Here is a 13,964-nt window from a genome sequence, read left to right as displayed (position 1 = left end):
AAAATAAATAATTTTCTAGATAAATGAAGCGGTATATACAGAGATGAACACTAAACAATAGCAGATAAACCCTGCTTCCTGAAGCAATAGTCTTTTCAGATCCTTTTAGAAAAAGGAGGCCAAAAGTCAGCACTGTGCTGATTTAAGGATGCTAACAATCCCGACCTATAACTGCTATTCTGCATTTCAACACAGAACTGGTTGTCAAAGAGCCAGAGAGTCAGGGGGCAGCAATTCGATCCAGAAGGTTACAACACTAAAGACACAAACCTGTGGCTCAACATCCTTCCCCTGCATCCAGCAGCAGCGGCAGATGGCAGAGGAATTAACCTTGCTTCAGACCACAGGGCCCACTGCTGAGAGAGGCTTGTAAGTAGATTAAGCCCTGATCCTCTGCCTCTAAAAGCCCCTGACCCATTTCTCTGTCCAGAAAGAAAACTGCCAAGGTAAATCAGACAAGCCGAGGGTCAGAAAGACTCTGATCAACATAGGCAACATCAACAAATGCTGGTTTTCTGAGGAGAGACAGCAGTGTAAACAATCAACAGTGACACAAGGAATCGTTAAGCGCATTAATAGGAAGCTATGTGGCTTTAGTGTTACCACATGTTCTACTCTTTTATAAAAATAGGATATCGCCCCGCCCCCACCCTCATCCCTAGCCTGGGTGCCAACAGGACAAGCTCTCACAGCCTGGTGCCACCACACTAGATACACTAAAGTTGTCCTACAGGTGTTTCCAGAAACTTCACCGCAGAGCTACCTTGTGATCCTGTACCTGAGCACAAGGGCAGTGGGTTAGTTCAGCGAGGACACTGAAAGGACCAAACTGTCCTTCCTGCAGGAAGGACATCAGCAGTCTTGCAAAGAGGAGGAGTTGGCTTCCTGAAGGCTAAGCACCAATGCCCGCGAGAACTCTAGGCTTTTGCTCCTGTGCCAGGGGTTTGGGGGTACTGGCATGACAGGGTGGACCCTCTGCTGGTTCAGGTCTTGGAACAGTGTTGAAGGTCTTTTTTTAGCCGACCCCACAGACAGCCCGGGTACTAAAACCAGGTCCTCTGACCAGAGGGTTCTCCGGAGGCGACGGACGCCCTGGGTGGGAGGGGACAGCCTCGGCAACAGGTGACTACCCACGCCCCCCAGAAGCCTCCGAGCCGGGGTCCAGAGCGGCCCCAGTGTACCCGAAGTCTCTACGGCCGCCCGCGGCACTTACACGCTCGTGGGTCCACCGCCGGGCAGAAACGAAACTTTCTAGGGCCGAGCGAAAGAGTAGGACAGCGTAATGCCAGCGGCCATGAAGCGCACAGAACACCGAGAGCGCGCGCGGACTACGACTCCCGGCATGCTCCACGGATGGCCTACAACTTCCATCGGGTGTCACGGGCCGGTAGGAACTACGATTCCCGGCATGCTCCACGAGATGGCGTCCCTTTGGCGTAGCCTGAACAAGCTTTGCATACCCGGAGCATCGGGCCTGAAGTCGTCTGTCTGGGCTCCTGAGCTAGAGTTGTTGGCTACTGTTGTTAAGCACTTGTAATATGGCTGATTGGCTTTGAACTGTGTATGAGCCATTCATATAAAATAATGTACCTGATTCTCTAAGAACCCGAATTATAGGCTCAATACATATAGGCATCCTCCTGAATATTAACCTTCATCAGGCGATGAAAGGAGACAGAGACAGAGACCCACACTGGCGCACCGGACTGAAATCTCAAGGTCCAAATCAGGAGCAGAAGGAGAGAGAGCACGAGCAAGGAACTCAGGACCGCGAGGGGTGCACCCACACACTGAGACAATGGGGATGTTCTATCGGGAACTCACCAAGGCCAGCTGGCCTGGGTCTGAAAAAGCCTGGGTTAAAACCGGTCTCGCTGAACATAGCGGACAATGAGGACTACTGAGACCTCAAGAACAATGGCAATAGGTTTTTGATCCTACTGCACGTATTGGCTTTGTGGGAGCCTAGGCAGTTTGGATGCTCACCTTACTAGACCTGGATGGAGGAGGGTGGTCCTTGGACTTCCCACAGGGCAGAGAACCCTGATTGCTCTTTGGGCTGACGAGGGAGGGGGACTTGATTGGGGGAGGGGGAGGGAAAGGGGAGGCGGCGGTGGGGAAGAGACAGAAATCTTTAATTAATAAAAAAAAAAGAAAGGAAAAAAATAATGTACCTGATTCAAAAATTCCCCAAACTAAAAATAGTGCATTAACATTTTTGTGCTATTAATTTTTACTTATTGAACTAAGAAAATGAACCCACTACGTATCCCTGAACCTAAATTCTCAGATTTTGATTCTTCTAATTAACAGAGACATAAAATCAGTGTTTGAAATTATGTGCTATTGAACTACCTGCCATGCTTAGCTTCCTCAATTGTATTGAAACGCACCCTGAAGCCTGATACGAAGGAACGCAGCATTCCAAGGCCGGTATCGATGAACACGTACAGAGAGTACAGAAGATGTCAGCCTGAGGTTAGGTCCTGCTCCTTAGCTCTGGTTGGCCAGCCCTCCCTCTGCCTACTTCCTGCCAGTTAGCTAGAAATTCCTGTCTGCCTCACAGAACTCAACTAACTAGTGGCATCTGCCAGACCTCAGTGGTTCAGGTTTTCAGAATAGATTCACACAGGTTTTTCAAAACAGGGTTTTTCTGTTTAACATTCCTGCTTGTCCTGGAACATGATCTGTAGATCAGGCTGGTCTCAAACTCACTGAGATCGCCTGCCTCTGCTATCTTAGGTGCTGGAATTAAAGGCGTGTGCCGCCACTGTGTGCCACTTTGTGGACAAAGATTTCTTAGTTATTTTCATGTTTTACATACATGAGATGTATTTGAGATAACATACTAACTTGATGGAGTAGGCAGGTTGTGGATGGGAATAAAAAGGAGCCTCCTGACAGAAATGATTCCCTTTGCTGTTAACAAAGAACAACAAAAAAAGGGGGGAGAAGTGGGAGGAGATGACAATGTAAACAAAGAATTATCAGGCTAGTGAACAAAGAAAAACTTGCTCCAACCACAGTCTGAACAGCTTTGGCAGGATGAGAGAGATTTCAAGCACCCTTGCTTAACACTTAGAAACTGAATAAGTTTACAAAGAAGAGGAAGACAGGCATTGAACAGTGGTATGTTTTATAAGGGTAATGATGCATTTTGAGAATTTCATAGTTAGGCAATTCGTCTGGAGTATAGTTACACAAATTAAGATGACTATGACATCACTAGACAATTTAGTCTTAAGGGATCACAATCACATATGGTCCAACATTGACCAAAATATTGTGCAGCAGATGACTGTATATATTAAGAACCTAATATGTCATACCCTCACCAAAAACCTATACAGCACTGTGTTTAAAACTCAACATAGCTCTGTGGTGTAGGTAGGATTCATTTCTGTACTTCAAAGCGTAGGAGACTAGGAGACTGAGGCTCAGAGAGGTAAAAGAGTAGCAAATTCGCTTGGCTAAAGAACAGAGCTCTAAACAAGGATGGAGTTGACGGTTCCTGATTCATTTCTGCCCAAGACATTGTCAGATACACAAAATGCTCAGCTTTATCTACAAAGGAAAGGAGGCCAGAAGAAGGCAATGGATTCCCCTAGAGTATAACTGGTCTTTTTTTTTTTTTTTTTTTTTAACCATCAGCTCCCAAATAATGGCACGGAATTTTTTTTATTAATTATGAAAGCTTGCCCTTGTTAATAATCTATTTTTTTCCTAGCAACTTGCTGAAATTCCTGGTCTCTGGCTTCCATCTTTGGAGGCCCCGCCCCTGTGCCTGCCAAACTTTGACCCCTCCCCTGAGAGGGGCAAGGAAACCTGCCAAACCTTGACCACTCCCCCAGTCGTTTAAACTATCCCAAGTCACTGGGTGGTCTCCCCCCTCCCACCCCAGTGGTTGTCTTTGCCGGCAGAGCGCAGGAATCTCATTAAACCTGGATACCTTTTAATTTCGCTTGTTGTGATTTGGCTTGATTGGGATTTTTGTGTCTGCAGAGAGCTCGCGTTAGAAAAATTCCTAACGCTTGCATTTTCTGCTTCCTCAAGAAACAAATGCCTGAGGTCTCCAGGATGGCAGTTAAACAGATGTTTCTCCACTCGCACCTCCTGCTGAGTATGAGCCCACTGACTCCTAACTCCCCCTCTCCATATAATCCCATGTCCACCGGAAGCAGCCGGACATGAACTGGGGTCCCCATACCCAAAGAGCCTGTAATGTTTCAGTGGAAGCTCCACTGAAGCACTGTTAATAAAAACTTAGAGACAGAAATCGGGGTTCAATCTGAAGACCAGAAAAGCAAAGCGGCCAGCGGCTGGCTCTTACCTTGACCTTGGTCGAAAAAGGCAACCTTGCCTCCAGGAATGTCAGAAAGAGACTGGGAGTTGTCTCCTCCCATCATATAATTTTCTCTACTTCTAAGATAAAAGGTGTGTACCACTTTCGCCTGGTTTCTAGGGCAAGCTAGTGGGAATAAAGTTGTGTGTTATTGCTGCCTGGTCTGTAAAGTTGGCCAGTGTGGCTGTTTTACTTTTCTGACCCTCAGGCAAGTTTTATTTATTGAAATACAAAAGAAATGCCACTATACTCCACCTCAATCCCCATCTCCCACTTCTCTCCCCCCCAGACCCTGCCTCATCTCAGAAAGCCCACAAAGCATGACTCCTCCTCTAGAAATGCTCATGACCACTCCCACAGGGTATTTAAACTGTCCCCCCAGAAAACAGACACATGGGTTTTGGTCTCTCTTCCCCATCTCCTCTCTGGGGGACCTGGAAATTCATCCAGACTCATTTTACTCATTAAACCTGGACTTTTTCTAATTTAGTTTGATTTGGTCTGATTTGGATTGCTGAGTCAGAGGCTTATCAGGGTGGAGAAACTTTTCAGGCCTTAGCTTAGGCTTGTTCCTAACTAGCTCTTAAAATGTAAATTAACCCATTTATATTAATCTAGGTTCTGTTACATGGCTCCTTAAGCTCTCCTCAGTACCATATGCCCTACTTCCTCTGGGTCTGCTGGAGAATCCCCCTCATCAGACTCTTTCCCAGAGTTTCTTTCTCTCCCTGGAAGTCCCGCCTATCCTCTCCTGCCTAGCTATTGGCCATTTAGTTCTTTTTATTAAACCAATCAGAAGGTGCATCAGGAAGGACAGAAATGCATCTTCATGCAGCATACAAAAAAATTATCCAACACTCGAACTGGGGATTAAAAATGGTTGTGAGCCACCATGTGTGTTCTGGGACTGAACCTAGGGCCCCTGGAAGAGTAGCCAGTACTTTTAACTGCTGAGCCATCTCTCTCTCCCTTTGAAAGTTGCTTCTTCTTGATAAAGCATAACTATTTATGGCTTTATTTTTATTTTTCATTAATTCTTTAAAGTCTACTGTTGTGTGATTTTATTTGTTTATTTTTGGTTGAAAGAACAGGATCTGAGTTCTACCTCTGGCCATGGATGCAGACATAATAGTCCAAAATGCCCCAAGGGGCATTGTGGTGGAGTCACCTTATATTACCAGGGAAGTCTGGGTTCTCTCTTGAGGTTCTTAGTTTCATTAATAAAAGAATTTAAGAAATAACTCAGAAGGAGTCTTGAGGACAATTTTATTAAAGTTTCAAAGAAAAAACTGTAAATCAAAGGAAAATCCCAGGCAAGCAGTTTTCCGGAGGAGGAAGATGGAACAGAGGGGGAAAAAAGCAACCAACAGGAAGACACTGGAGTAGAGGTCCTTGTAGAGATGAAGTCATGGGTATGTGATCATGAGAATAAGCTGGAGAGATGCTGGAAAGGCAGAATCTAGAGGACGTGGCTCTGGCAGCTTAGGGAGAAGGGATTCAGTGCTTGAGGAAGATTCAGCTTTGGAGAATGATCAAAAAGGGAATGCTGGCATTATCATCCAGATGGTGGGAAGTCAGCTTTCTCTCAGTCTGGAAGAGATGAAAGGCAGTGGAATCTTCAGCTTGCATGCCTTTGTTAAGTGATCTTTGCTTTTTCCAAACTTTCATGGGTGTATTGGTGTCACCTGGAAGTTACAGCAATATCTTATTCATCTCCGCATTGTCTAAATAATTACTTAGTGCAGATGGTAGCACATATGCATTCAATTATGGGGTAAATATTTAAAAACTAGTTTGTGTGTTAGCAGTTGATGCCAGTACAGAACTTTTTTCAATTTAATGGGATTTTATGGTCTAGACTTCTTTGTGACTGTACTTCTTTGAGGATGTAATTATTCTTGTCCTGAAGACATTTTCTCCAGAAATTGTAAGAAGCACAGAACCAGACACCGCCAAAAAAGAAAAAAAAATCAGTTGGGACAATCTTATGTGTCAGCAACCTCATTGCAGTTAACACACACAGAGTTTGAGCCTTCCCACTGTCTGGAATTCCTTATAATTAGGATCTTCTGATCAATCGCTGATAAGCAATCTATGTCTAAGTGAGAGAATGAATGATGAACCAAGTCCAGGAAGTATTGCTTTGGATTTTGAAAGCCACTTTCCCACAGCTGTCATGTCTCTCCTCCCTGGCATCCACTGTTGCGTCTTCTGCAGCATTCCTTTCTGAACCACTTCTTGTTGCCTTCCTCCAACTTCCCTAGTCACCTGTGCTGTGTGCCCATCTTTTCCTTTCAGTAGAAGGAGGGGCCCTCATATGTAAATGCACCAGGGGAGTAGGAGGGTGGGATGGGGCTGGATGTCTTCTGCCAGCACAGCCGGACCTGCTGGAGAAGACTTTTTAGGTGTCTGCGAAACTTGACCCCAACAAAGACATAAAGCACTGGGTTGAAGCAGCAGTGGGAGAAGGCCAAATTGCGGCTGATGATATTAGCCATGTCTAGCTGCTGCCTGCTCTTACAGGTCTGCAGCATGACTTCAGTTGTATATAGTGTCTCTAGGAAGAGGATGAGGTTGTAAGGAGCCCAGCTGAGGAAGTATGCCACCACGATGGTGAAGATGAGCCTGACTGTCCGGTGCCTCTGTCTGGACTTTGAACGAAACAAGGTTCTGAGAATCTGTATGTAACAGAACAGGATGATCCCCATGGAGAGGAGAAAGAAGATGTTGTGCTGGTAGACTGAGGCCAACAACCCATGAAGTTCTGAATAAGTACATTGTGACTCAATCACCTTGTGGAAGATAGCTTCAGGGATGGAGGACAGGATACTGACTGCCCACACAGACGTGATCACCAGCACGCGGCAGCGGAGGGAATGGATGCCCAGAGTTGATATGGGGCTCACTACAGACAGGTAGCGGTGGATGGTCATAACGGTGAGGAAGAAGATGCTGCTGTAGAGGCTGATGGAGAAGATCAGGTTGAGGAGCTTGCAGAGAAAGTCACCTAGCAACCATTTATGAAATTGTGCTGAGATCCACACAGGCAGCAGGCAGGAGAAAATAAGATCTGAGAGACACAGGTTGAGGATGAAGATATTGGTGAGTGACTCTAGATTCTCATACTTCACCAAGACCCAGAAAACCAGGCTGTTACCCATCAGGCTGAGGAATAATACCAGAGAGTACAAGACAGCAGTGAATGTTCTTGCAAAGTGAATCTTCCTCTCACATAGTTCACTCTGAGAATCATAGTCATACTCAGAGATTGTAGAGGACTCCATTTGGCCCCAGGAGGCAGGGGTGCTGACAGCATCTGAAATGATAGACACGTGGGGTTTAAATCCATATGGATGGAATAGAGATCATTAGGACCCATGTTACAAAAAAGTAAGGTCCATGGGCCAGATTCTATTAGTGAGCTATTTATAACAAGATTGAGAATTGGGCCTTTACATCGTCATTATGGAATGTTTCTCTCTCCCATAGAAAATTTTTCTTGACCAAGGACATACAACGCTGATTTATATTCTGCCATAAGCCCCCTTCTCTTGGTAGATTGGCAACTGTGAAGTCCTAAGATAGCTCAAGCTCACAGTAGAGGGAGGTGAAAAGAGAAGTTGAACTGGACTAAAAGACTTGAAACCAAAGCGGGTCCCACTATTGTGCCTTTGTGCCAATGTTTAAAACCTTTCCAAGCCTTAGTTTCTTATATACAAAAGGGCTCCTGTTCCCAGAGTCATTCATTCCATTGCTCAGTAGAGGAAGAGAGAGCATTTACTCAATGCCATTATTCAATAAAGGACAAGAGAGTGCTGTGTCTGTCTGTCTTCCCTCTCTTTCTCACTCCCCTCTCTGTTTCCTTCCACCTTTTCCATTCCCTCTCATTTTTCTGTTCATAAGGTGCATAGATCTTGATAAAAGGCTTGCATTGAAAATTTTTTTCTTTCTTGGAACAGCCTGAAAAGGCGAGAGTAGAGGCAAATACAGCAGAACAATACTGAGGTTACATTCTGGGAGGCAAAAATTCTGGAAAGTCAAATCCTTGCTAACACAGAGAATTAACTCTCAGGGAAGAAAGCTTCTTCAGTTGAGAGCTTCATTTACAGGTCTTATTGAGGTGAGCAAGTGTCTGGAGTAGGCAAGGAGGAGAGCGGCTCAGAAAAGTGTACTGAGACAAACGTATTCAGCTTTCTGTGGCGACTGGTTACTAGAAACAGTGAGATGAGAAGGCTAGAGAAATGACTGGAAGGGCTGAAATTTTCATTTTGATATGTTGTAGAAGGTGCTGGGTCATATAGAAGAAGAGTGGAAAGCTTGAAGCAGTAGCTGTCTGAGTCAGGTAAGCATGTTCTCACCACCTGCTGTGTGTGGGGTACTGTGCCCATACACCATAGCAATTCCCCGTGATCCTGCAACTTGCTGTAAGATATATCTACCTCCATTTCATAGGAAAGGAAAGTGGGCCAGACTGGTGAAAACACCATCTCACCATAATAAAAACCAGGTAGCTGGAGTAGCTAAGACTGCAACTCAGGACTCCTATGTTCTTGTATTTTGAGGAAAATAACTGGAGAAATAGTCTGAACTTCTCAAATATTAAAGTTGAAATAAGCTGGGCATGGTAATACATGCCTATAGATGGACTATTCTGGGACTAAGGTGTGTCAGAATAAAACAGCATGGTTGGGGAAAAAAAAGAGAGACATGTAGATCAATGGAATAAATAGTGAACCTACACAGCTAGAACTACATACCAGATTTTTGTCAAAAATATGAAAATCATATATTGGAGAAAAGTCAGTCTTTTTCAACAAATTGTGCTAGGAAAACTGGTTATCTACATTTAGAAAAATAAGCTAGGTGGTAGAGGTGCACACTCAGGAGGCAGAGGCAGGCAGAGCTCTCTGAGTTCGAGGTCAGCTGGTTTACAAGAGCTAGTTCCAGGACAGGCTCCAAAACTACAGAGAAACCCTGTCTCAAAACAAACAAACAAAAAACAAAAAATAAGACAAAGCAAAAAAAACCCAGAGCCCCCCCCAAAACAGCAACAAAATAAACTAGATCCCAATAAAAAATACTTCAAAGTAAATTAAATACTTTAATGTAAGACCTGAACTTCTGAAACCATTAGAAGAAAACAGAGAAAACACTTCAAGATTTGTTGTAGGAGACCTTTTAGAAGAAGACTCCAGCAGCTCAGAAAATAATATAATAGACAAATGTGGTTGCATGAAATTATAAAACTTCTACATAGCAAAGAAAATAATCAGAGGAAGAGATGGTCTATAGAATAGGATACATTTGACAGAAGATATATATATGGAACTTTTAAGAACTAAATACTAAAAACCCAAACAACTCAATCAATAAATTAGCTAATGAAAGAAGCAGACAGTTCTCAAAAGATGAAGTATGAATGGCCCAAAACATATAAAGAATATTTAACATCATTATGGATCAGAGAAATGTAAATTAAAACCATATTGATATTTCGTCCCCTAGTCTGAATACCTATTATTGTGAAAACAACAGATGGTGGTGAGGGAGTGGGGAAAAAGGTGCCCTTATTCTCTGTGGTGGAGATGTAAAGTGTCGCAGCACTATGGAAACCATTACAGAGGTTCCTCAAAAATTAAAAGAAGGACTACCACATTATCCTTTCCTGAGTTTATGCTCAAAGAACTGTAAGTCCATACAACACAGAGATACCTGAGCATCTATGTTTCTTGTAACACTATTTAGAATCAGCTAATTGTTATCTATTAATTGATGAACTAGTAAAGAAATATATGGCTTGTATAGTATTGTGGTTTGAAAGAGAATGGCCCTACAGGCTCATATATTCGAATGCTTAGACACCAGTTAGTGGAAGAGTTTGGGAAGAATTAGGAGGCGTGGCCTTATTGGAGTTGATGTGTCAATAAGAGTAGCACTTGAGTTTTCAGAAGCACAATGCAGGCCCAGTCTCTCTCTGTCTGCTACCTGCGAACCAGAGTGTAAAACTCTTAGCTATTACTATAATACCACGCCTTTCTGCTTCCCACACTGATGATCATGGCCTTGCTCTCTAAAACTATTAAGCAAGTCCAAATCAAACGCTTTCTTTTACAAAAGTTGTCTCCATCATGGTTTCTTTACACAGCAATGGAACAGTAACTAAGGTATATAACACAGTGGAGTTTTATTCACCCATAAAGAAAAAGTGATATTAAATCATTTGCTGGAAAATGGTTGCCATTGGAGATCATTGTACAAGCAATATTGTATAAATATTGCTTATATTTTCCCTCCTGTCTTGAAGAAACAGATAGCTAGGGTTGGGACAACTAAAAAAAAAATACTGGGAAGTGAGGAGTATAAATTACAAAAGAAAAAAAGAGATATAAGTCCCATATTTTGTCTATATTTTTGCTCAAATGGTATTTTTTAACCATAAATGTACTAACGGTATCTGAAAGAACTGAATTGATATCTGAAGTGCTGCCCCCTGCAGGGGAGGCAGAACTAGTGTTAGGATTTTTTTCAAATATTTGAGGAAGAAATAACACGAACCTTCCACGAATATTGAAAATTTATGAGGCAAGTATAAACATGATACCAAAATCAGACAAAAAATTTACAACAAAAACTACAGATTTATAGTCTTCATGAATATAGACACAAAAATTCTTTTACTTTTTTGAAAGAGACTGATCTTAAACTCATTATATAACTAAGGCTCCTGAACTTCTGATCCTCCTGGCTCTTCTTTGAGATTGGTAGGATTCAAGGCCTGTGGCCCTATGCCAGGTTTATGCAGTGCTGAAGACTAAGTCCGGAGTTTTGTCCAGGCTAGACACAAGTTCTGCCAGCTGAGCTACATCTCTATATCAACACAAAAATTATTTCCAAAATGTAAGTTAAGTTCAATAATACATTTGAAATATTTATTTATTTGTGTTTATGAGTGTATGCATCACATGTTTGCCATGGTATGCGTTTGGAGGTCAGGGGACAACATGTGGAAGTTGGTTTTCTCCTTCTACCAGGTGGATCCCTGGAATAGAACCCAGGCCCTGAGGTGTCGTGCAAGCTCCTTTGTCTACTGGGCTATCTCTATGGCCCCAGGAATGTATTTTAAAAGGTAATATAACATAACGAAGTGTGTTTGTCCTAGAAATGTGAGCTTGCATAAATATTTGAATGTTAAACAGTTTAGGTCATCATATTTAACAAAACAGAAATGAAACCTACAACATCTTTCTGGTTAAATATACAAAAGTATTTGATGAAGTTTAACATCCATTCTCAATTCAAGTTCTCAACAAGTTGGAAACAAACAAACAAACAAACAAGACCACTCAATTTTCTTGGAAGATTTGGAAGAAGTCCTGTTCTGTACTAGAAACTTGGAATTCCAAGGCAAAGAGTTGCCAATTCTAAGCCTCCCTGAGTGGCATCTGTGAACTGTAGTTCTCTAAAGAAGTTGCTGTGTATTGGGGACTGCAGACTCTTTGTCCTTAGTTTACTAGCCTTTTTAATTGTGGAGAAATGGAATGTTGCAAATAAAGAGCCAAAGTTATCTTTACCCTTGTAATATCCCATTGACATATTCTATCAGCTTCTGTATTTGTTGTAATATCCCAACTCCTACTAGCACTAAAGTTAAGAAGGACACACTATCTCAGTTAGATCTGTATAGGAAATCCCCATGTCACGATGTAGTTGCCTACCTGAGGACATAGCCATATAATAGCCAAGGCCATAATTTATGACTTTCTTTTGTTCTGTGACTATAAAAGCTCATGTAAAAGTTTGATGTGTTGGTTTATGCCTGTAATCCCAGAAACCGTAAGGTAGAGGCAGGAGAATTAAGATCTTAAGGCCATCCTCAGGAACACAACAGGTCAGTTTGGGTTATCTGAGACTCTGTCTCAAAACCCAAAATATCATGTAACCTTGTCTCCAGATAACTTGACTCCATGTTCTGGGTCATGGGTACTCATATTTGCAATAAACTGTTTTATTCTTTAAAATGAGCTGTTATTTTATATTAACAGATTCTATGAATTAAATTCCGTGTTTCTGTTGTGCCTCCTCCTCACCATCCCCATGACTTATCTCAACTCTAAGGGAATGAATTTAGTTTTTGTTCCATGGGATAATTTAGATTGAGAAACAGTTCTAAATTATCCAGTCATAAAAAGTAATAAGAATTTACATAGCAACTTGGAGTCACTTCTTCCAGCAAGGAAAATATTATATCTTTGTTCTATTCAAGGAAAGAATCACAGATTGCTGATTCTTGGGGAAGCCCAGATGAAAGGAATCTGCATCCCAGATGCAAGCCTCAGAATTCTCAAGCCTCATTAGACTGACAAGTGGTTCTGATGATCACCAAACTTCAGAGCCTCTGGTGCAGGTTATTAAAAGAAGAAAACGTAAGTTTAAAATGTATGAAAAGGAACTCACCTGAGTATGCACCACTGTCCATGTTACTCTTCCAAGCCTGTGTGCTTTGTGCGTCCCTTGATTTCCTCTTCCAGTGCTAGAGCCTCACGTATGCTCGGCAACAACCCTGTGATGGATACAGGTTCCAAAAAATTGTCTAACCTGACTCCCAACTTCCTCTTTACTAGGTAGGATCAAGTTTTGAAATTAAATTTTTATTACGCCTGGTTTCAGTATGAACAAGATACAATTTCTCTAGTCTTAAATATAAAGCTCTAAAACAATGTTTAGACGTGGACTTGGGATCTTTTTGTCTTACTGTCCAGTCAGGAAACACCAACAAGATCCATGGCTCTGTTTGTGCTGCAATTCCATGCAAAATGAGATCAGATGTAGACACAGTGTCACAAAACAGTGCGGTTTTCTAGGTGTGCTGGTACGTTCCCAGTAATCCCAGAACTTCAGAGATAGAGGTAGGAAGACCAAAATTAGGGTAAACCTAGTTATATATTAAGTTGAAGGCCAGCACGGGCTATAATAAGACCCTGTTTGAACATCCAAACAAATGACCCACGAAGAAAAGGTACTGATGCTGCACTGAGAGCTCTGGAAATGGCATCTTGGCCTGACTTTTTGCTGCATTCACAGGGGTCTCTGGTTTCCAGGTGAGTCCACATGATACGCCGGAATTTACCGAAATGTGTTAGGTCAGTGCTACAACTTCTTTTTTGGAGAGTGGTGAAGAGAATGGTTCTAGTGTGAAGAACCTGAAACATTGCACCTGGTTATTCATTCTTTGTGAATGAATGAATGAATGAATGAATGAATAAATAGAAAGAAAGAAAGAACACCCAGACTCTCAGTTGGTTTGTTTATGAGTTCAAACTCCCAGATTTCAATCAATTGATTTTGCTGTTTGATTTAAGAAAGTCTTAGCTCTCAATTTCAGTATCAGGGATAGTTAGGTAAAGAACTTTTACAGTCACTTCTGTATAGCACAGTATGCAGCACAAACACACCATTTCCCTTTTATGACAAGAAGAGGAAAGGGTCCCTGAAGTCTTTTCACTTCTCTCTGAACATTCTCGCTCTTGCTCTCCGAAGAGTTCCCCTACCTATCCTGCATCTGCTTTCCAATTTCTGTTACTGTGGTTGCCTGTTTTCCTGATCTCTAACACAAATACCAGGA

At 42.4% G+C, this 13,964-nt stretch overlaps 2 protein-coding genes across 7 annotated transcripts in view; both read right to left on the bottom strand.

Annotated features, from left to right (window-relative positions):
- Positions 1-1,437, bottom strand: part of Fyco1 (FYVE and coiled-coil domain autophagy adaptor 1) — a 66,169-nt gene extending 64,732 nt beyond the window's left edge. Inside the window, exon 1 of one of the 6 annotated variants that reach the window (XR_007591529.1) lies at positions 1,214-1,435. The gene's annotated coding sequence lies outside the window, so the exon portion shown is untranslated. Of the gene's footprint in view, positions 1-763; positions 909-1,213 lie in introns of those variants that run through there. The other 5 variants (XM_050141492.1, XM_050141491.1, XM_050141488.1 and 2 more) reach the window with 5 other exon arrangements.
- A 4,221-nt stretch (positions 1,438-5,658) lies between these two features.
- Positions 5,659-12,896, bottom strand: Xcr1 (X-C motif chemokine receptor 1). The gene is made up of 2 exons (XM_050141627.1): positions 12,797-12,896; positions 5,659-7,658 (listed from the first exon to the last, which is right to left on the bottom strand). Exons 1-2 carry the CDS (start codon positions 12,816-12,818, stop codon positions 6,637-6,639), a joined length of 1,044 nt encoding a protein of 347 aa, XP_049997584.1. The 5' UTR covers positions 12,819-12,896; the 3' UTR covers positions 5,659-6,636.
- Positions 12,897-13,964: the final 1,068 nt, after the last annotated feature.

The sequence above is a fragment of the Alexandromys fortis genome, unplaced genomic scaffold, assembly GCF_014885135.2.
Source record: "Alexandromys fortis isolate MF-2015 unplaced genomic scaffold, M_Fortis_MF-2015_v1.1 scaffold_44, whole genome shotgun sequence".
Taxonomy (NCBI): Eukaryota; Metazoa; Chordata; class Mammalia; order Rodentia; family Cricetidae; genus Alexandromys; species Alexandromys fortis.
The sequence above is the reverse complement of the archived record's forward strand: the minus strand, read 5'-3'. Positions and strand labels throughout refer to the sequence as shown.